The sequence below is a fragment of the Anarrhichthys ocellatus genome, unplaced genomic scaffold, assembly GCF_004355925.1.
Source record: "Anarrhichthys ocellatus isolate YVR2014 unplaced genomic scaffold, GSC_Weel_1.0 scaffold7, whole genome shotgun sequence".
Lineage (NCBI taxonomy): Eukaryota > Metazoa > Chordata > Actinopteri > Perciformes > Anarhichadidae > Anarrhichthys > Anarrhichthys ocellatus.
Window position 1 is genome coordinate 10059831 of NW_022280037.1, and position 20154 is coordinate 10079984.

Here is a 20154-nt window from a genome sequence, read left to right on the forward strand (position 1 = left end):
TAGAAGAAGCTGCAGCCTGCTCTTAATTCCCCCTAAATTGAACTACCCCCCTTCTCTCCCCTCGTGCAGGTTCGCAGCTGTCGGTCTGAGAATAAATGCTTTGCTTTGCAGAGAGGGTCGTCTTAAAGTGACCTATGTGATTTCAGCGCTCCACCCTGCGTTTGTTTTCAGTCTATTGTCTGTTTTAAGTCAATAGATGAAAGTTCCCCAGAAGCTTCTGGGGTGAAAATGTGTTCCATCTCATTTGTCTCTTTTTGCAGAGTGGAGCCGAACGCTAGTCTCGGTAAAGTTGGCTGCTCTGGTTTATCATGTCACACTCGCGATGTTAACGTCCTGCTGCTGGTGCTCATGATGGTTGAGGACGACCTCCTGGCTCATGTTTTAATGAGCCTCTTAATCCCCAAACCTGACCGGAGACTCGTGGCAGCATCTCGTTCTCTCTTTACAGCCGTTTCACTCATGACGTCGTTTTTACAGAATCCAAAATGCACAGTGAAGAAAAGATGCCAACTTTATTGATTTAGAAAATCACCTTAAACCCTTTTGCGGAGCAGATTTATCTTTTTGAGCGTGATGAGTTTATTCACAATGCAGCTGCTTTGTCTTCATATTGTTCTGGATGTAAGCCCTGAAGCTGTTCACTTTTCCTAAATTGTGAATGATGCAAAAAAATAAAGTCATGTTTGTATTAATCTTCTGTGACTTGTTCATTTTCACATCGAGTTAAAAACAACACAACCACGTTCACTGTTTGTTTTTTTATTTCTTACAAAATCACAGTTTAATAAATAGTCTGTAAAAATGAGTACAAAAGCGGTTTTCTTAACATTTCATATATGAATCACTCGTGACTTTCAGGTCAAAGGAGTCTTCAGTTGGACATTTTTTTTTTTTTGTCAGGAATGACTTCTTTTTTAATTTTTTTTTTTTTACAATCTAGTTTTGCTGAATTAAGGCCTCTTGATTTTGGCATCAGAACAATCTGTCATTCAAATGTTTTTTTATCTGAAGTTGAATTAGTGTAGAGTTATGAGCCCCCCTGGTTTCACAGTTCAGTCAGGAAAAAAATAAATAAACACATTTACAAATAAATACCGACGTGGCTCAACATGCAGATGTAATCCCTTTGTCCTAAAATGCTGACAAAACAAAGCACATTTCCAACGGTCAGTGTTTGACACTGCAGATAAAATGCATCAATAACAATGGCACATGAGGCTGCTTCATCCAAGGGGATTCCATCAACTTGAGAATTAACATTTTTCTTGTGTCTTTTTTTAAAGAGTTAGAGGGGAAATACTTTCTAAAAGATAAACATTTTGGTGGAATTCCCCTTGTAAGAAGTTTAGCGGTGACGAGGAGTGCAATCCTGTGTTGTGAAAGACACTCTGACATCTTTACTGCATTACAGTGAAACCTCTGAGTGGAAACACGCATGAAGATTTAATGTTCTCAAACTATGTATTTATTTCAGGACATTCTGTTAAAGGAATAGACAATTTTGGAAATATTCTAATTTTCTTTCTTGCCAATACTTGCGTCAAAGATTCAAACTGCTCTCACGTCTGTCCGTTCAATGTGAAGCTAACGTTAGCGCCAGTTACTAGCGGGTTAGGTTAGCATAAAGACTGGAAACAGCTAGCCTCCCTTTATCAAAGGGAAAAGAAATCCACCCCCCAGCTCCCATGTTAAATCCCCTTTGAACAATAAATACAATCACAACTATTGATACATTAAAACATTGATTGTTGCTGTTTTAAAGGTAGTTTGTAGCATTTAGGGGAATCTATTGGCAGAAATGGAATCTATTAAGTATGTTTCCATTAGTGTTTAATGACTTAAAAAATAAGAATTGTTTTCTTTAGCTTAGAAATAGCTGTTTATATCTACATACGCCACATTTCTACAGTAGCCCAGAAAGGTCAAACTAAATGCTGACTCAATCTGCAACGTCACCACTAGATGGCGCCAGATGCTAACCACTGCACCTTAAAGGAAGTCACTTCTTACAGCCAAGATATGGAACATACTTCCCTGTAACATCGCATTGTGCTGTTTTTACAGTTTAAATTGTGTCCATTAGAGGTGCTGGTTGGCAAATTTGGGTGCATTCCAAAACCCATACTACTATTTGATATGCCAGAAACAGATTTAGAGTGTCACGATACATATGTCCAAAAAGGCGAGGATGTCCTGCTGCATCCGGTCACATTTTTGCAGTATGCAAACCAGCATATTTTTTTGGCCCACAATCCTCTTGGACCTTTGGACTGAGCCAGGCTAGCTAGCAGTTTCCAGTCTTTATGCTAAGCTAACTATCTGCTAGCTTTTGTATCTAGCATGCAGACGTGAGTGTTGTATCAGAGTTTACTTCCCAAAATATCAAACTAATACTTTATAAATCTTCTAGTGTGTTTCCAACCGAACTACTGCAGAGGGTTTCAACACTAAATTACTGCATATTATAACTCCTTTTGTTCATTCCAACAAAAGACAATCTTACATATAAAAAAAATGACAATGCAATCCAAAGAAATGAGAAGGCCTGTTTGATTTAGCCCCAAATCTCTAGAAGTTATTTTTTTTTCTTCTTTCTGTTTGGAGGAACGGGTTACTTTCACATTTCAGAACACCAGATGTTACAGCATTTAAAACATCACATTATGAATCTTTTCTTTGCAGATTCCATTTCCTTAAAGGTACACTGAATTAACAATAAGGCATATTCTAAACATTTCCAATTTGCAGGTCAAACCTTGACCACTAACAGTATCTTCAAAAGCTAACATTTTTGAAGCACATTTTCAATTTATATTACAAAAATGAAAGACATTTTGCAGCTTTTAACGTTTTGACCTTCAAGGTAAAAATCCATCTACAAAGAACGTTTTGCACACGTTTCGTGAGGGAGAGTCGTACAGCCGATACGCATGACCTCATCTCTCTCGCGTATCTTCATAAGAACGGAATTCACATCTCTACACAGACCGATAAGATTGTCACATTAACGTAAGATGTTGCAAAAATCATATTGCTCCACAATGGCTGCGAGAAAATAAACCTCCAAACCGATGCATTAATAAATAAAGGGAATGTTAAACGTGAAGCGGATGATTCCTCTAGTTTTTTGTGGTTTTTTTGGTCAAAGGCTGGTTGATGATGCAGAGAGGCTGTACAGTGAACACAACTGCAGTTTTTTCTTTCTCAAACTGGACATTTGTGTGATGATTTATGTCGTTAATCGACCCTCAGACATGTTTGAAACACAATTTCTAAACTACGCGGGCTTCAATGAGAAAACAAGCAGCTCTCTTTGCTGAAAAACAATCTTCCTGTCGATAAGCAAGACAGGCAAAGATCTCCCTCCTCTTCCTCCTCCTCACTGCACCACTGCTCCTAACAACCCCAACTCATTATTGCTTGCGTGTTAATACATAAAGTATGAGAAAAACATTCTCTGAAAACTAGAATAATTTCACAGTCAGACTCCAGCATGAATGACAACAAGGGTCCAAACTTAAAAACAGCACGACTCTGCCTAATTCCCCCCCCCCCGGGTTTCTTTCTGCTTTAACGAGGACAGACTCCAGTTTGTGGGAAGAGACACGACATGGACGTTTGCTGGTGTATTCAGTATGTAGCAAGTCACAAATTCTTTGGAGTTTCATTCGATAAGCCGAGATGATGGAGCCTGCGGGACCTTTATGTACGGTCACGTCGCAGGATGCAATGTTTTCACACACACTCGCTTCAGATCCAAATAAAGACAGACGCACACACACACACACACACACACACACACACACACACGCACTCGTCGCACACACTCGCTGCCGTTCTCGATGGAAAACACGATTGGCACAGATTATCAAAATAAATACCCTGGAAGCTTGGCACTATGCAAAAGAAACTTCACATTTTTGAAAGAAATCTTATAAAAACTATTGAATAATCTCAGTCTACTCCACATTGTCGTTATCCTCACTATTACTTATATACTATATGCTGATGAAGGTTACACCAGTGTCGTAAACCTCTGAATGACGTAACTACCACTGAAACAATATAGCTCCTATTCAAATAGATTTTTTTTTCCACAAACGTACATCGAAATGAAGTATCTAACATCTATGGGACTACAGATAGTGCTGTGGTCTGGTATGCTTCTCTTTATAGTGCCTCTTCGTTTTCCCCCCCCCATCCTCCTCCCTCTTCTTTCAAACAATCACTTAAAAGTAATCTCTGGAACCCAGAAACAAAATCTCTTTTAGTTCTGGGAACCAGATACAAAGTTTGTTATTTTCATCCCACCTCAGACAGATGTTTCTGCATCTGTGTGGACGTCTTGTCAGGACAGATTACCTCACAGGTGTCCCTCCAGGATGCTGGTGACAGCCTGGTCCAGTGAAGGGCCTGACGTGGCCCTGGTCGGGGCTGCAGAGGGGCCCTGCAGGCGCTGGAGCTCCAGGATGCTGTCGATGGCACTCTGTAGATGTTCACTGAGCATGTTGTCCTCTTGGAGGGGGGGAGGCGGCGGGCTGAACCGCTGCTCCGGCCGAGGCGACTCGTCCAACCTGTAGCATTTCAGTTTGGGGGCGCTGACATCTCTGGGAGGCAACTCGAAGCAACCGACCTGTGGCTCTGGCATAGAAAGAGGGTTTGGGGCTTTTATTTTGGAATGGGGTGCTGTCTGTGGGACTTCCTCTGCAGCGTTACAGCGCAGAGCTCCGTTGGAGCCCTCCTCGTCGTGCTGAGGACGCCGCGGTGCTCCGTTGGGTGCCTGAGAGTGGCGTTCGCTCACAGCTCCGCCGCCGTTGGTCAGCTGCCCCGTGTGGTCCCTCTTGAGTCCCGGGTCGCAGGCCGAGTTGTGAACCACCTTGCGGGAGCCGGACTCCTGCTTGATGGTGAGCCTGAGAGCCCCGCGGGAGCTGGAGCGGTACGTCTTCAGTCCTGGGGGCCGGTCGGACAGTCTGGTCCAGGCTGGTGGAGAAGAGGGGCTGCCGGAGGAGCAGCGCTGGGAGGAGCCGGAGGAGGGGGCACTGTGGGGGGAAGACGCTGATGTAGCCAGGGCCGTCATAAAAGACTCTGGAGTGAAGAAAAAAACAGAATAGATTAAACATTTTTAATGTTCTAAAGCCGTCATCATTACAAACACACGCTGTGCAAGCAGGTTTTAAAACTCCCTAATCTAGCCATGCAGACAGGTCAGTCACAATCTCAGATATGGCGGGCTGTATTACAGCGAAATGTGTTTAAAAAAGACAGAGAATATGTGTGATTTTATCATACATGTTTTATGTAATGCCGAAGTGACTTCAGGGTAAATTTACAAAGACTCAAATCTAATATTTATTATATATTTTAAACTATAAACATTTTCAAACCCTCTTCTAGAGCTAGTCGATAATTCAATATAAGTTATCGCCTTTCAAGTGAATCATATTGTGATGAAATCAAATATTGAGATATTAAGATACACAATCACGTTTTTCAGACAATGTTAAATTCTTAATAAAATAAGAAAATACTCGGTAGTGTAGAGTATTTTGTATTAAATTACCAGAAAACATGCTGGTGATAGAAAATGACCTAAAGATTTTGGCCTCTACTTCCTGCTGTGGATGAGGATTAACTTGCCTCTCTACGTTGAGTCCTGTTCTTTTAGCATTTTGCTCTCAAATCCTATTATTTTTTCAACAAAACTGTTGTTTTTCATGCGCTGTATTAGAATGACTATGTAACAAAAGAAACACATTTGTACCAATGTTTATTAATATGCACCACAAGTGAAACAAATGTTTTTGTTTCAGCTCGCGTTAACTATCATTTTCCATTTGTATAATTATTATTCCTTCAGACGTCCAGCAGCAGCTCAGCTTGACATTTAACAGTTTTCAAGAGCTCTCCTCCCCTTTTCCAACTTGTTTTAATTAACATAACAACCCTGCTTTAATTTGATCTTAACCTCACACATGTAATTTTCTCGTCACCATGCAGAGTCTCACTCAGCACGACCCCGCTCCACATTTGCACAGCTTAATTACACATTCACACCTGGGAGCTATTCTGGAGCAAATATGGAGGTTAAGTGCCGCGCTCCGAGGCACAAATAAATTAATTCGTAAGAAAGGAATTTAAGGGAGTGTCGCTAATTCACGTCATTCATTTTCTCTCTCAGTCCTGGGATTTGAAAAGGCATAAAAACACACACACACACACACACACGTGATAAAGTAGGCGTTGATGGTGGTCTACACTGACCTGGGTCTCTGCGGACTCTCCGTCTGTCCTCTGCTAAAGCGCATCGCTCAGCTTGGAGGAAGAGACGCTCCAGCATCACCATCTCTGCTGACGGACTCTCCTGCTGTGGAAACCAGTTCATTTCCCATCACACACACACACACTAACACAAATCAATGCTGCCTCATAAACAAAAGACGCCTGGTCTCAGAAGTAGTTTACTGGACAAAGAACGAAAGCTGTGTGTCCTTCCTCACCTGGGCTTCTCTCACCAGTAGCTGCCTGTATTTGTTGACCATGTCCTTGGTGCGTTTTAGCAGGAAACCGGACACAGTGTCAAACTCCTGGTCCACTGTGAGCAGAGAAACATCATCATCATCATCGTCAACTGTTACTTTTCAAGCAAAAATACTAAATATCTTCTTCATTAGGGTTCGGGTTCACCCTTGACCACCACAACAGATTGTTAATTTTTTTTAATGAATTTATTTATTTTTAAATTATTGTCAGTCATCAACCAAAGCTCACGGACCTAAATTGAAGTCCTCCTGAGTGGGCAGGTGACCGGCGCAGGTGTGGTATGGCAGCATGCGTCTAACGGCGTCCTTCAGCGTGGAAAAGGCCGGGCCGGTGAAGGGGGTCTGAACCGCTGCGTGGTCCAAACAAATCTGCTGCTGGAACCTGAAGGAACACAACGAAAGGATTCGGTGTAACCCAGAGCTGCTACAGACGGGTAAAGTAATAAAACGCGGCGTTGTGGTTTTTGTGTTGACGCTCTATTACTGACTGCAACGGTTATTCAGGGCAGAAATGTACCGCTGGTCCTTTGTTGGCCTCCAAGTTCTCATAAAATACAGAGAACCAATCACAATGTAGACGGCAGCTTCTGTATTTGTTACACAGAGACACAGAAAAGAACCAGGACTGTGCGTGAATGCTTTTTGGCCTCAGTCAGTCTGATGAGACACAACTTTATTTAGGAGAGCACGACATAAAATAATAAAGGTGTTAGAAATAGACTTAATCCACGTCCCAGCTGATTTTGTACTTTTAGTTTTGCAAAACTTTTGAAAAAAAGGTTTAAGTTATTTAATTAGTAATCCTTAAAGGGTTCAAGGGATCAAGCTCATTTCAATATTGGTTTCTGCTAGAATTTGTTTACATGCTTTAAAAACCACATATTTAAAATGCACCGTTTCCGAACACAGGCTGTGTGTATTTTTACTTTCACAGTATTTCTAAAGCACTTGGACCTGCATTATAATGAAAAGACATGAACAAAACTCATTTATTTACAATATGTGGCCTTTAAGATTGTAGTACCGGTTGATTTAGTATTATCATTTGAGTGACAACTATTTAAATGTGCTTAAGCTTCAAGTTGTATTAAAATAATGTGCATTCTTTGTGTATATAATGGAGAAAAACTGTAATACCATTTTTTTCCCCCAATGTGCCCAGTTTGTAATACTGTAAATCTATAAATATTGTAATACTTTCAACGATACTTTCAATGACGGTTACTTGCAATAGATAGGGACATCTATTCAAATTTAAAATCTATCGAGATTTCCACATAAAACTTTCAGAAATGAAATGACACACGGTGAACCCGTGTCTTTCCCCAGCTGTTAATCCTGCTTTGGCAGTAGTGCTAGTAGTATCAGAAGCTGTACAAGTCCTGCTATGAATGTACAGGTAGTAGTACCCACAGTAGCAGTAGTTGTTGTAGATGCAGCAGTAAATGGCAGCAGGTGTAGAAACGGTAAAAGAAATCCTCAAGGACTCAGATTAAAAAAACATCATTGAAGGATCAGATTTAATTCATGTCTGTGAAACCAGCCAGCTGTTGATAAATGAATAAACTATTATTACCGAGGACAGAAAGCTTCTTTGTAGTATGTATTATATCCAGAAGTACAATACTGAATAATCCCTCGAGTTGTTGAAGAGTCATTGTGTTTTAAATTAAAATGAAGGTCGGCTTTGGGCTCCATCTTTTACTGCTAAATGGGAAGCATGAGTAAAAATCCTTTACTTTAAATCCTACTTGCCAACTACAGAAAGACAATCTATTTATCACATTTCCTTTGATTTACAAATCCTCCTAAATGTAGTGGTTAAAAGTATTCTGTGAGGGTCCTACGTCTTTCTAATATATGTTTAATTGTTTGGTTCGCTTCTATTCCAGCTACTTTTCTACTCAGAAGGCGATTATGTGAGTCTGGGACTGAACTTGTGCTGGTGTTTTCTCGTCCACGGTTTCCTTCAGCATTACAGAAAGTCTTACCTGTGCCTGCGCATTGCTGGTGTGAGCCTGTCCTCTCTCTGCCGCTCCAGAGGATCTGCCAGCTGGCAGCCAGAAAACATTTTTGGATGAGATCAAAGGACGGGAGACAAGGGTGCGATTTCAAGTCATTAATGATGCGTTTGCTGCATTTAACAAATAATCATTTCAAAGCTCTGTTTCAATACCGGAGCCAATTCAGTTTCATCCGGAGGGGAAATCATTTTGACTCATTACAAACATTTTAAAACCCGTTTATTCTCAGCGTAAGACAAAATACACTAGTGAGGTTTACAGGTTTTCAGTTTCTAAAACGTGAATATGTTCCGGTTTTCTTTGCTGTCTATGATTGTAAATTTAATATATTTGGGTTTTAAACTTTTGGTCAGACAAAACAAGACAATTAAATATGCTAACTTGGGAAAATAAGATATCTTTATATACAACATGTGTTATATTCTGTTATTTTTGGATTACATTGACATAAAGGACTTCTTTTACAACATTTAAATGACATGTTTAAAATATATAATTTCATTTTTGACATCATGAGACAACATATCGTATTTCTCACCTTGGTGCCGGTGTTCTGGCTCGTCTGGATGGGGCCGGGGGGCCCGTGGCCCTGGATACCCGGGGCTGCAGGAGAGGGTGGATGAACATCGAGAGTAAACGCTTTACTCTCCACGACCAAGGCAGCTGTTGGCTCTGAAAAAGGGGGACGCAGGGACGATGACGATGATTGTATTGCAGATCATAATAATGTGATGGTGAAGAGTAAAGCCATTCTTCTTTGAATGAACCGCTCTGTGTCACACTTGAATTGACACTCACTGTTTTGTGTGTGCTGTTGGACAGCGGAGTCGTCTCCTCCTTTGGAGAGACAAGCAGAAGCAGCTGTGGGATCAGACTGCTGCTGAGGCACCGAGACACGCAGAGTGGGGGGGCTGCTGTGGACTGGAGCGTTGACCGAGGACTGAGGATGGGAGATGGGCGACTGGACCTGGAGCTGGGGCGGAGGCTGGGAGACAGACGGCTCTATCTGCACCTGGTTCTGGGCAAATAAGGCCTGTGCGACCTGGAGCTGATGAGGGACCTGGTACTGGACTTGGGGCTCGATGCGAGTCTGGGGAGTTGTGACTGAACCCTCAGGTCCAGGCGGAGGGATCTGAGGGGAGAAACTGGTCGGAGCTGGTCTCTCCGTGTCCGGGATGGGAGAGGGGGAGCAGATCAGCGGAGTGTCCACTGAGTCTGAGTGAAGCGGAGGAGCCTCGACACACTGGTCGGACATCGCGGTGCGGGCGTCCTGACCCGAGACTGCCTGGGTCTGTGGTTGAGTCTCTCTCTCGTTGGACACCGGGGAGGCGAGCGACTCCATCGGCACCGCTGGCAGCGATCCGACCAACAGTTCAGATGTGATAGGAGAACTAAGTGCTTGCTGTGGCAGAAAACATGAATGAACAACAATTAGATCAATCTCATAGTTCCTTTAGGAGGCGGTCAGCTGATCAATGTTGCTGCACAGACATGGAACCAAGTTTCAAATATGATCCAAACTTATTTTTAATGTTGAACTTTATCCCACTCAAACCATTTTTCTTTAACCTCTTTATTGTATGTCAAAGTGTTGTTTTAATGCTTTCTGTTCAGCACTTTGTGTTGACTTTTTGTTTGGAAGTCGTGATACAAATGAACTCGCCTTGCCCTCAGTGGCAAAAGGTCTTTCTCTTTTTAACTTATCATAGCAGGAAAAGCAGAGATATTACTAATAAGAATTAAAGTGTCCCAGTGAGAGTGACTGTGAGCCAGCATGCACAAGATGATGAAATCAAAGCAGCTAAATGGAATTCAGCCATCGTTCATTTAATTCTCCCCCAGGCCGGAGCTAGCGTTTGTGAACTAAATTTAAAAAAAAAATAAAATAAGGATCACATCATTTTGGTTTAAAGTTCGCATTATTGTACCTCAACATGGTTAAAAAAAGGTTAGGCCTACTGTAGCTGACGCTGATCGGCGTATAAACGTTGCCATGACAACACCGGAAGTTGACTTCCGCGATTTGTATTATTATTAGTTTATGTTTTCAATTATAATACATGTTATGTTTACTGTAATTTTGGGTACCTTGTGTTAAACTCATTATCGTTTTGCCCTTGTTTCACTGATGATGATAGACGAGCTTTTGTTGTTGTAACATGACCATTAACCCGGAAGTTGAGCGGAGCTCAGAAAGACGACAAATGGCGGGTGAAACCAGCGAACCTTTTCTTTCCCGTCATGTTATTCTCCTGCTGGTCTACCAGGCGAACACGGTAAAGCTTATTAAGTTAACTGATTAAAGTACTGTTATACTTGTTGTAGGTGATGAGAGACAGAGCATTTGTTTCTTTGTTGTTTGTACACGAAGATATTTTGTGTCTTCTAGTTTCCACGGTGTTCCATGAGAGGACAATAATAAACGTGAACATCAGTAAGAAGCGTGGACTCTTTTATGACCAGTGTGGATACACCTACATCTAACTCAATCACTGATTTAATGCACCACCCGGCAAACACGCGAAGTGACACAAAACAAGCACACCCTCGATAATGCGCGACCAAACAGGTGCATGCAATCATGCTAAATGCTCCTGATGACCCTCCAGTGTGATCTTGACATTTGCTGAGGACCTTCTACCTTCACTGAGGTGTGTGAGGATTTTCTACTGTCTATAACTTTTGTTTATGGTATCTCAACCTTCTTAGTTTTGAATCACTAACATTCAAGTTGTGAGGGGTTTTTAACCCAATCGGCCTTCTTCACAAAAACTTCAAAAGCTAACTCCCGTCTTAAACCTTTATTGGAGGTGTGTTTAGCTTGCTGCACAGCTGTGAAACTGCACACATAGTGAGGACGGAATAAGGATCATATCTTCCCGATATGATATCTTACTGATACTATTAGAAACACTAAGGAAGAGCACTGTTACCAACATATGAATGTAAACAAGCACTTCATCACTGAATCAGCAGGAATGTGTCGAAGCTCTAACCTGTTGCAGATGTTGCATAAAGGCCTCGTTCTGACTCATCGAGTGGGTCACTTCCTCCACTACTTGGGTCATGTCTGCTGGGGGCATCAAGAGTTTAGGGATCTCCACAGCTGGGTCGGGGGCCAGAGGTGGTTCAGGGGGCGGCTGCAGGATTGTGACCACAGGAGGAGGGGAGGACTGCAGCCCTGCAGAGGTGGGCTGCACCGAGACATGCTGGAGGACATGTCCATAGGGCTGCAGCAAGCCAACAAATAGACATCAGAGTAGAGTCGTTAAAGCTGAGTTTACATGCAAAACACCTGTTTTAACATCACAGACTGAGGTGTGGCCAGGAGTGCAACATGCCTCTAAAGGACACTAGAGACGCTTCCTTCTCTTGAGGATGCTTCAACATACGGACAGTAGGAGCAGGGGATCGAACGGCCAACATTGAGGTTAAAGGACAGCCTGTTATATCCACTTAGCCACCACCAGTATATTTAGTGAGATTTAGCAGTTTAACTACAAATCCAGTATATTTTGTTTTTTTCTGTCCACTTGTAAATGCACGGTGAACAGTTTAGAGTTTTTGGACATTTTTTTTCCACCATTAGATACTTCCTCTGAGAATAAAAATCACTTAATTGACACTTGAAGCTTGTGTAATCCATCATAGTGGCCATCAAGTCTGCATGATTATCTTTTGTCAACATTGCATTATCATAGCGTGTCTAAAGCAGTTTAGGCGCAGACGGATTTGACGGGGAAACTTCAGCGATCTAGTGTTGCGCTTCCATAAAGTTGCAAGAGGCAGATAAAAGCAAAGATGTTTACTTTCCGAATGATGATTTTTGGGGCGTGGCTTGTTGCCGACTCTCGCTAGATTTATCAACTTTTGGAGCAAGTGCTGCTTGTTACTTTCATTGGAAAAGAGTTGGCAACACTGGGCAGGATATTTTTTAGTTGGTTCATTTTTTTATCTATAGTGTACTCTTGCTATAACAACCCTGCCTTAATGCAGACTTCACTGATGTTCACTGCGTTCGATTGCATCATCCAAGCAAGTTTCATGAGTTTCACAGATTTTCATGCTGCACAGAAATAAAAGGAAACCAATGTACGCCTGCAGCATTGAGCAAAATAGATTGAAACCACTGAAATAGCAGCATGGTTTGTTATCACCGTGTAAAATAACATATATAGAAGATCTGATTGGGCAACTTCCCGGGACAGAAGTGGCAGCTCACCTGCGATAGCTGGTGGAACGTCTCCTCTGAGCCGGTCCTCTCCTCTTGAATGGCTCTCTCTGGCAGCAGCACCACGGAGGCCTGCTGGAGGCTCAGCTGTCCTTCTGTCACTCCTGTCTGAGGAGCCGGAGCCTGGGCGGCAAAAGGCAGACCCTGAACTACTGAGGGGCCGTTGACGATCGAGATGGAAGTGAGATCTGGGGTCAGCACCCCTGAACTGTTGATCAAGGTAATGTGGTTTCCAAGAGCGGGACTGTGGACCAGGGTGGTACGCTGCCCTTGCCCTCCTGGAGTGTAGGTTCCAGTCAGCTGTGCTGGCATCTGGAAGACAGTAGGGGGCGCTGACTGTAGCTGCAAAGGTCCTGACAGCACAGTGGCCTGGCGGAGCGCTAGCTGCCCTGAAGGGGTGGTGAAGACGGGGCTGAAGTTCAGCTGTCTCTGGGGCACAGTTAGGATCTGAGAGCCTTCTACCAGATGCCCAGTGGAGGCGTTCACACTGTGGAGCGACGGGCCGTGGTGACTGGGGGTCAGCAGCGGTCGACCTGCACTGGCAGACTGGGAGATCGTAACAGGGGACTGGCCTGGAAGAAGGAACTGGTTTTGGCCTTGGAAGAGTCCCTGAGGCTGGAGCACAAAGGAGCCACCCTGGTTGACCAGCTGCAGGCTGACCTGTTTGTGGAGGTGCTGGGAGGGCTGCGGTGGTGGAGCCGCAGGCTTTTGGCCTGGAGGTTGGGAGAGTAAAATATTTGGTGAGGCAGTCCCAGGGAGAAATGTAAGACCTGGTGTGTGCTTTTGCCCAGAAGGCTTGGGGCTAATCTGAACCAGTCTGGGCTGAATGCTGATGGGCAGCTTGGGTTGAATGGGAAGAGGGGCACGCTGCAGGATGAGGCCCGGTGCTGCTCTCAGGGTTGGGGTGATAAGGGGGCGACTGGTCATACTGGGAACGGCCTTGTGGATGATCATACTGGACGCCTGGGCAGGAGTCAGAGAGAAGGATGTCTCTGGTGAGGCAGCGGGGAACACATTCCCTGGTAGGAGCCCCATCAGCTGAGGAGGGGCAGCAGGTTTTAGAGAAGGGCAGCCCGGCCCGACAGCCAGGAGGGAGGGCTGGGGAGGCTCCACCGCTGCCTGGGTGTCTCTGGGCAACGCCTGAGTGATGGGCAAGGTCACGGATTTGTGTATGAATGGCACGGTGGGTGAGGAGAGGAGAGGGGCAGGTGAGTACAGGGACAGGCTGTCCCCGGGTTGGGCCAGCTCTGCCTCCAGAGCCATGGTCTGCTCTGTGATCTCGGCCTCCTGCAGGCTCTGCTGCAGGATATCACATGCCACCTCTGCCTCTTCCGCTTCCTCCACTTCCCCCTTCTTTGCCTCGAACGCGGCCTCCACGGGCGTCCCACCCTGCACCACCTGTTGGTCTTCTCCTCCCTCCGGCGACGACAGGAGGGCCTCCTCCAGGAAGGACAAGTCCACACACTCAGGTGGAGGTGTGTCTGGGGAATCCCTGCCGTCTCCCAGCAGAGAGACGGGGCTCTGGAGGAGGAAACAGTGGGAGATAGAGAGAGAGAGGGGTGCAGAAAACAGGATGAAGGAGAGAGAGAGAGAGAGAGTGAAAACGAGGGGAGAATTGTGTGATTATCAGGAGTTAACAGGAAGCTGTTTCAGGCACAGAAGGAGAGAAAAAAAACAAAATCATTCTCCTGGGTGGAAAATGCTGGTTGTTGTGACGCTGCTGGCTGTGGATCCAGACACTCACCGGGGCATCTGTGAAGAGGGAGGGCTCCCCAGAGGAGGAGCTAATGAGCAGGTCTTCAGTCTGCAGCTGGTGGGATGAAATCAGTCTGTTTTTAGGTTGGGCTCACAAAGTCGCGGCGACAAATGAACGCAGTGTTACATTACGACTCTCGGTCCTCCTCCACTCATCTCACACGACTGTGCGCCAAGAAAAATTCCCACCTCGAAATTATCATTTGCACTATTGATTTTTTTTTAAATAGGATTTGAGTCCCTCTCTATTTAAGACTCTTCTGTTACCTCATTGGTCCCATGAAGGAAGTCGTTCAGGGCTTGGGGGTCACTGCGAAGACAAAGAGAATCACAATTAAAATCAGTTAAATCCTTTTTGAATATTCCAAACCAAGTATTTTGCACGTTAAATACCAGAATAAGAGGACATTAGAGCACATTGAATCTTAGACCCTGTCCAGTTTATTTAATAATAATTACTGTTGATTATCTGGACAAAGTTTATTCTGTTGGATCCAAGTAAGAGTCAAACAGACTCACCACAAAACATCAAGTAGACAAGTCCCATCTTCATCCTCCATGTCAACTAAGAGGAAGAGGAGGACAAATGTAATCATGTTTCAATTATTAGGATGAAGGATGAATCAGTGAAGGAAAAGCACACGTTATGGCTGCAACTACTTCCATCATCGATTAAATGATCTTTATGTTGGTTATTGGTTATCGTTGCTCTCTGGACTGCACTGACACAAAGTTCATTTAAAAACAACTTAAATACATTTGGATTAACAGTCTTCTAAAGCATCTACTTGTGACTTATTAATGTCTGTGTATAGAGGTTTGTACAATATTTGCCCTCCTGTTCTCTTCTATAGACTTAAAGCTAAACTGAGTTTGTATAAAACCAGAGGTGCCATCTTTAAATAGCTTTTTGTGTTCGACCAACAGTCCAGAATCCAAAGAAATTCAATTTGCGATGAACAGAGACGAATGATGAATCCTCACGTTTGAGAGGCAGCAAGCGGGGCTCGATTAGAGTTTTTGCTTAATAATTAACTTACATGATTGATTATCAGAAAAGAAACTGCTTCAGTATTAACTTGTGTTCAGGTCAGTGATTCCCAACCTTTTTGACCCAATACAGCTACTTGAGAAGTTCAAAAGAGTGATTTTCTGTCATTGTTTCATTTGAAGTAAGAGGTGAACGTATCCAGCATTTTGCAAGAAACTAAAATCTTTAAAACATATTTTATTTTGTGGAATCATGACACTTGTGGGTCCCAAACCAGAGGATGGGAATCACTGGACGGAACATTTTAAAGTTAAAAATTGAACCAGCTTGTCATCATCCCACCTAGTTATCTCCTCATGACTCATGTGTCCACGTCCCACACCTCAACATGAACCTACTTCATATGTGAGAGGCCCCATACAGAGCGGTCGAGCTGAGTTCTGGTGGTGGCCTCATGGGAAGTCGTGGCCGGGCTTCAGTGTCTGGAGGCGGAGGGATGCCAGACCGAGGCGGCGGGACGGAGACGGGTCCTCCCTCTGCTGCTGGAGCATTGCTGCGTCTTCAACGTGGAGAGGCTGGAGGGTGAGGAGAGGGGAGGCACAAACACACCACCACATGCTGTCAGGTCACTTGAGGTTACCAGCAGCCAAAACACATTCTCATCTCAGCGGTGAGACACAAGATCAATACATGATTCATCAGTTTTCTCCTCCGGCTGAGCAGCGCTGCTGCTGGTGTGATCGGACAAACTGGAGGGGGGGGGGGGGGACCGAATCTTTACCAATAATGGCATTGATTATTGCTTGATGCCGATGAGGAGGGAAAAATGGAAGCTATTGTTGTGTATATCGCAGGCATGAACGCCTCGGCTGTAAATAGACGGCTCCCCCTGCGTCTTGGTTGTGACTGGTCCTGTCATGGCTGAGAGAGAGAAACAAGAAGCGATGTGGAGGAAAAAGCTCGGAACAGTTCAAGCCAATTATAACATTACTCACTGCCTCGCGCTCAGTCTCCAGGGGAGGTACCTTTTTTTTCAAATAAACAAGACAAACCTCCCTCTCCGATCCCGCTGACATTATTATTATTTTGTTTACAACACGACAACCGCATTAACACCCTCGAGGTACCGCATCGCCCAATGAAATCCAGGCAGACGACCCTCATCTAAACCTGCAGCGGCAAGTGCATGCTATTCTCCGGCGACAACAGGACCGGGATCCACTGATGCGTTTCGCAGGTTACGTAAGGTGAATGTGTGTCCATGTGAAATCAATGTCCCAGACGATGAAGGACGCGGAGCCGCTGTTTGCTCCTTGTGGTGTTTTTCTGATTTTATTTATTATTTTTTTATTTATAATTATTATTTGTCCTCCTCCCTGAGCGGGACCACGGCAGCTGACGCCTGCTGTAAATCATATCGCGGTAACAAAAGATGCCTTGTGTTAAAATATCATTTCCACGCTGCCAGCCCCGAGCGATTCCCTTATCGGTGTGCCATTAGAGTAATTCCGCAATTCAACAAAAAAAAAAAAACAACCAAGAGGAGGGAGAGAAAAAAAACTCACCCCTTCTTTGTGGTTTATTGTCCTGTCAAGCGGGCCTCTGCGCCATCGATTCTCACTCAGTGGTCTTTTCAGATGCTAAAAGGAGGAGAGGGGGTGGTGGATGGGGTAGGGTAGGGGTGTGGAGAGAGAGAGGGGAGAGGGGGGGGGGGGGGGGGGGGGGGGGGGGGGGGGGGGGGGTACCGGAGTGGGTGTGAGAAACAGACTGGGAGAGCCGATCACAACACAAAGGTGGAGAGAGAGGGAGAGAATAAATACAACTGGCTGGAGAGAGAGATCCAGATTCAGGAGAGGACGCTGGCCGCCTCCTGCGCTGCGTCAGGCGGCACACACTCCGCACATGTCCCCGCACTTCAGTCTGTGTGTGCGTGTGTGTGTGTGTGGGGAGCTCTTTCATCCCTGATACAGATGTTTTATTTGCCTACATTTTATTGATTTTCTCTAGAGAACTGAGAATACTTTCTTAGGGAGGGTGGTAAAAATAAAAAATAAATCAATATTTAGAGACGTGCTAATTTGCCACTGTACTGCATGCCTAAAGGAGGAAATTACCATGTGGAGCACATTATCATCCTAAATAACACTTTACTACAAACTGTTAGAGGGAGAAAGAAGGAAACTGCTTGGTGGGGAAAAAAGACAGGAATGAGAAATATATTAATCAGGAAATAAGAATTAAGTGAGAAAAGGCAGCTCGGGAAGAAAAATAAATACATTTGAAATGTTAATCCCACAAGTCTCATCTATTTGGAAAGCTCAGCAAACCAAATATTTCCAGGCAATCTACCACTTTATCAGTGTTAAAGGGAGGATTATCATGTGCACTAGATAAAGCCAACTAAGCACTTTTTTACAGTAACCACTTTAAAAAAGAAAATGAGAAGTCAGGACAGTAAACAAATATATTTTTTCCAGGCAATTATAAAAAAGAAACAAGATTCCCAGACCTGCTTATTTTTCACTGTATTGAGGGAAAACTGCAAAGAATATTCACATCCTGAACAAGTTTCTGTAGTCGGCACTTAACTGTCAAAGAGGAAGAAAGGGTGAAAGAAAAATCAAGAAATTGCTGAAGTAAAAACAACGAGAAGAGACGGGACTGAAACCAAAGGAAGAAAGAATTTAATTTTGAATCTCATTCTCACACCGAGTCAGTTTTGAACGTCCAGGAACCAAAAAGCATTCTTCCAAGGGACAGTTAGAATAAATCAAAATCAATATTTTGAAACGCGCTCGTTTGCCGCTGTATTGATTGAAAAATGAGGAAATGTGCACGACACCAAAGCAAATTAACATCCTCAGTAACACTTTACCGTCAACAGCACACGGTCTAAGGAGGGCCAAATAAGAAAAGAGCAAAAGGAGAAAAGACAGAACAGAAAGGAAAATGTGGAAGGAGGAACATTTCATGCTTTAGGTTAAATTTCCAGGAAACTGGAAATAATTTATCTAGGTAGTAAAATAAAATGCTCGATATTTCAAAATGCTCGTTTTCAAAAACTGTGGAAATTACCTTGAGCAAGGCTGCAAAACAAACTTATCATTCGTAGCACTTTACTGCAGTCGACAGTAGAGGTGACAGAATAAAAAATTAAAATAAATACAGAAATGAGGAATGAAACAATAAAAAAAACAGAAACCGATGGAAGGATAATTTAATTCTTACAACGCACAGCTATTTAAAAAAAGAAGAAATCTTTCATTTATTTTAGGAAAAAGAGAAACTTAATTCAGAAACGTTTTTTAAGGAAACTTTATTAATAAGGCAAACATTAAAACACGCCCCTCTTGATGAGTAAAAAAACAAAACAACAAAAGTTGTCAAAAACTTCTTAGAACAAGTTACTCAAACCATTTGAATGCAAGTTGCAGATCGTAAATCATATTGGACCCCCTCCCCCCCTCCCCTCCTCAGAGGCTTCACTTTGCGGCCTGCTGGGCCTGGCGGCGGAGCAGCACGTAGATCTTCTCTTTGATCCAGTCCTTGTTGTACGGCTGGTACGTCTGTGTGTCGGCCCGATACCTGAGACAGACATGAAAAACTAGATTCAGTTTCAGGTTTCTTTTCGCTCTGGAAGCTCAGTTTCTCTAATGAGACGCTTCTGTTTGCTCGTTTGGATGGATGGGCCTAACGGGGGTCCAGGCTGAATCCTGGCTTGTTCTACATCTCTACGAGAGCGATATTCTGCATCATTGTAATAATAAGAAGACCCTCTCACAAACCTGATGGTACATTACGAGGGGTTTATCCTCCCCAAGACATATGTTTGAACAATATGATAAAGCATGGATACTGATAAACACACGGCTCAGCCTGCTGTTGTCTTATGTGACATTTCCCTGCAAACTGTATAGATTGTATAATTTTTAAAACTGATGCGCGCACATAAAATATGTTCCTATTTTATTAGTACACAAAATGCGCTGCAATGACAGTGGAGCAAAGATTTATGTGCACAACTTAATTTAATATATTTCACTATTGACACCTAACTTTAACTGTACTGCATGCGTGCTCCTGTTTAGGACCATAATGCCGTCAGAGGATTGTAAGTGAACTTCTGGTCTGGGACGGCCCACATGTTGAAGGCAGAGACTTTAAACCTCTAAGATATCATTTATACTTATTACTTTGTTATCCTGTGAGGAAATGTAACTAAAAAGTGTGCTTCTGTACAAAATGCAGAGCATTCATTTTGACTAATAATGGAGGACCTTTTGTAAAATGTAACCATCTTCATGACTCCTATTAAAATACAATAAGTGGAAACGGTCTGGGGCACCATTTAAATTACGACACGTGTATTACACACAACAACTCATGACAGTGTTTTCTAAATCGTTCATGTCATTAGTTAGTTTCCTTGTCAAACTTACACCAAGCAGCTGAGGTCGGCCAGGTCATCGATGAAGTCGAACAGCTGGCTGATGTCGTATGTTATCGACGGACTGTTGGGGTTCATTCTCTTTAAATGCTCCTCGTACATCTTGCACACACCTGTGCAGGAGACAGAAGATCCAGTAAATTATACTCATTGATATGAAACTATAT

The 20154-nt window shown here is 43.5% G+C and overlaps 3 protein-coding genes across 5 annotated transcripts in view; 1 reads left to right on the forward strand and 2 right to left on the reverse strand.

Moving 5' to 3' along the window:
- Window positions 1–3786: 3786 nt before the first annotated feature.
- Window positions 3787–17232, reverse strand: LOC116383378 (BRD4-interacting chromatin-remodeling complex-associated protein). 3 transcript variants are annotated; one of them, XM_031847168.1, is made up of 14 exons: window positions 17106–17232; window positions 15939–16115; window positions 15069–15114; window positions 14817–14859; window positions 14539–14604; window positions 12786–14315; window positions 11560–11793; window positions 9362–9965; window positions 9102–9235; window positions 8531–8592; window positions 6773–6921; window positions 6498–6592; window positions 6262–6364; window positions 3787–5085 (listed from the first exon to the last, which is right to left on the reverse strand). In XM_031847168.1, exons 3-14 carry the CDS (start codon window positions 15107–15109, stop codon window positions 4364–4366), a joined length of 3783 nt encoding a protein of 1260 aa, XP_031703028.1. In that variant the 5' UTR covers window positions 15110–15114; window positions 15939–16115; window positions 17106–17232; the 3' UTR covers window positions 3787–4363. The 3 variants fall into 3 exon arrangements, with proteins under 3 accessions (XP_031703028.1, XP_031703030.1, XP_031703029.1); XM_031847170.1 differs by lacking the exon at window positions 17106–17232 and adding an exon at window positions 16536–17097; XM_031847169.1 differs by lacking the exon at window positions 17106–17232 and having other exon boundaries at window positions 15939–17097.
- The window catches only part of psen1 (presenilin 1), a 20861-nt gene continuing 17064 nt past the window's right edge, over window positions 16358–20154 (forward strand). Inside the window, exon 1 of the mRNA XM_031847173.1 lies at window positions 16358–16787. The gene's annotated coding sequence lies outside the window, so the exon portion shown is untranslated. The remainder of the gene's footprint in view (window positions 16788–20154) is intronic.
- Window positions 18203–20154, reverse strand: part of LOC116383381 (enhancer of rudimentary homolog) — an 8986-nt gene continuing 7034 nt past the window's right edge. Inside the window, exons 3-4 of the mRNA XM_031847174.1 lie at window positions 19980–20100; window positions 18203–19125 (exon numbers count right to left, since the gene is read on the reverse strand). Coding sequence (XP_031703034.1) covers window positions 19023–19125; window positions 19980–20100 — 224 coding nt within the window. The 3' untranslated portion in view covers window positions 18203–19022. The remainder of the gene's footprint in view (window positions 19126–19979; window positions 20101–20154) is intronic.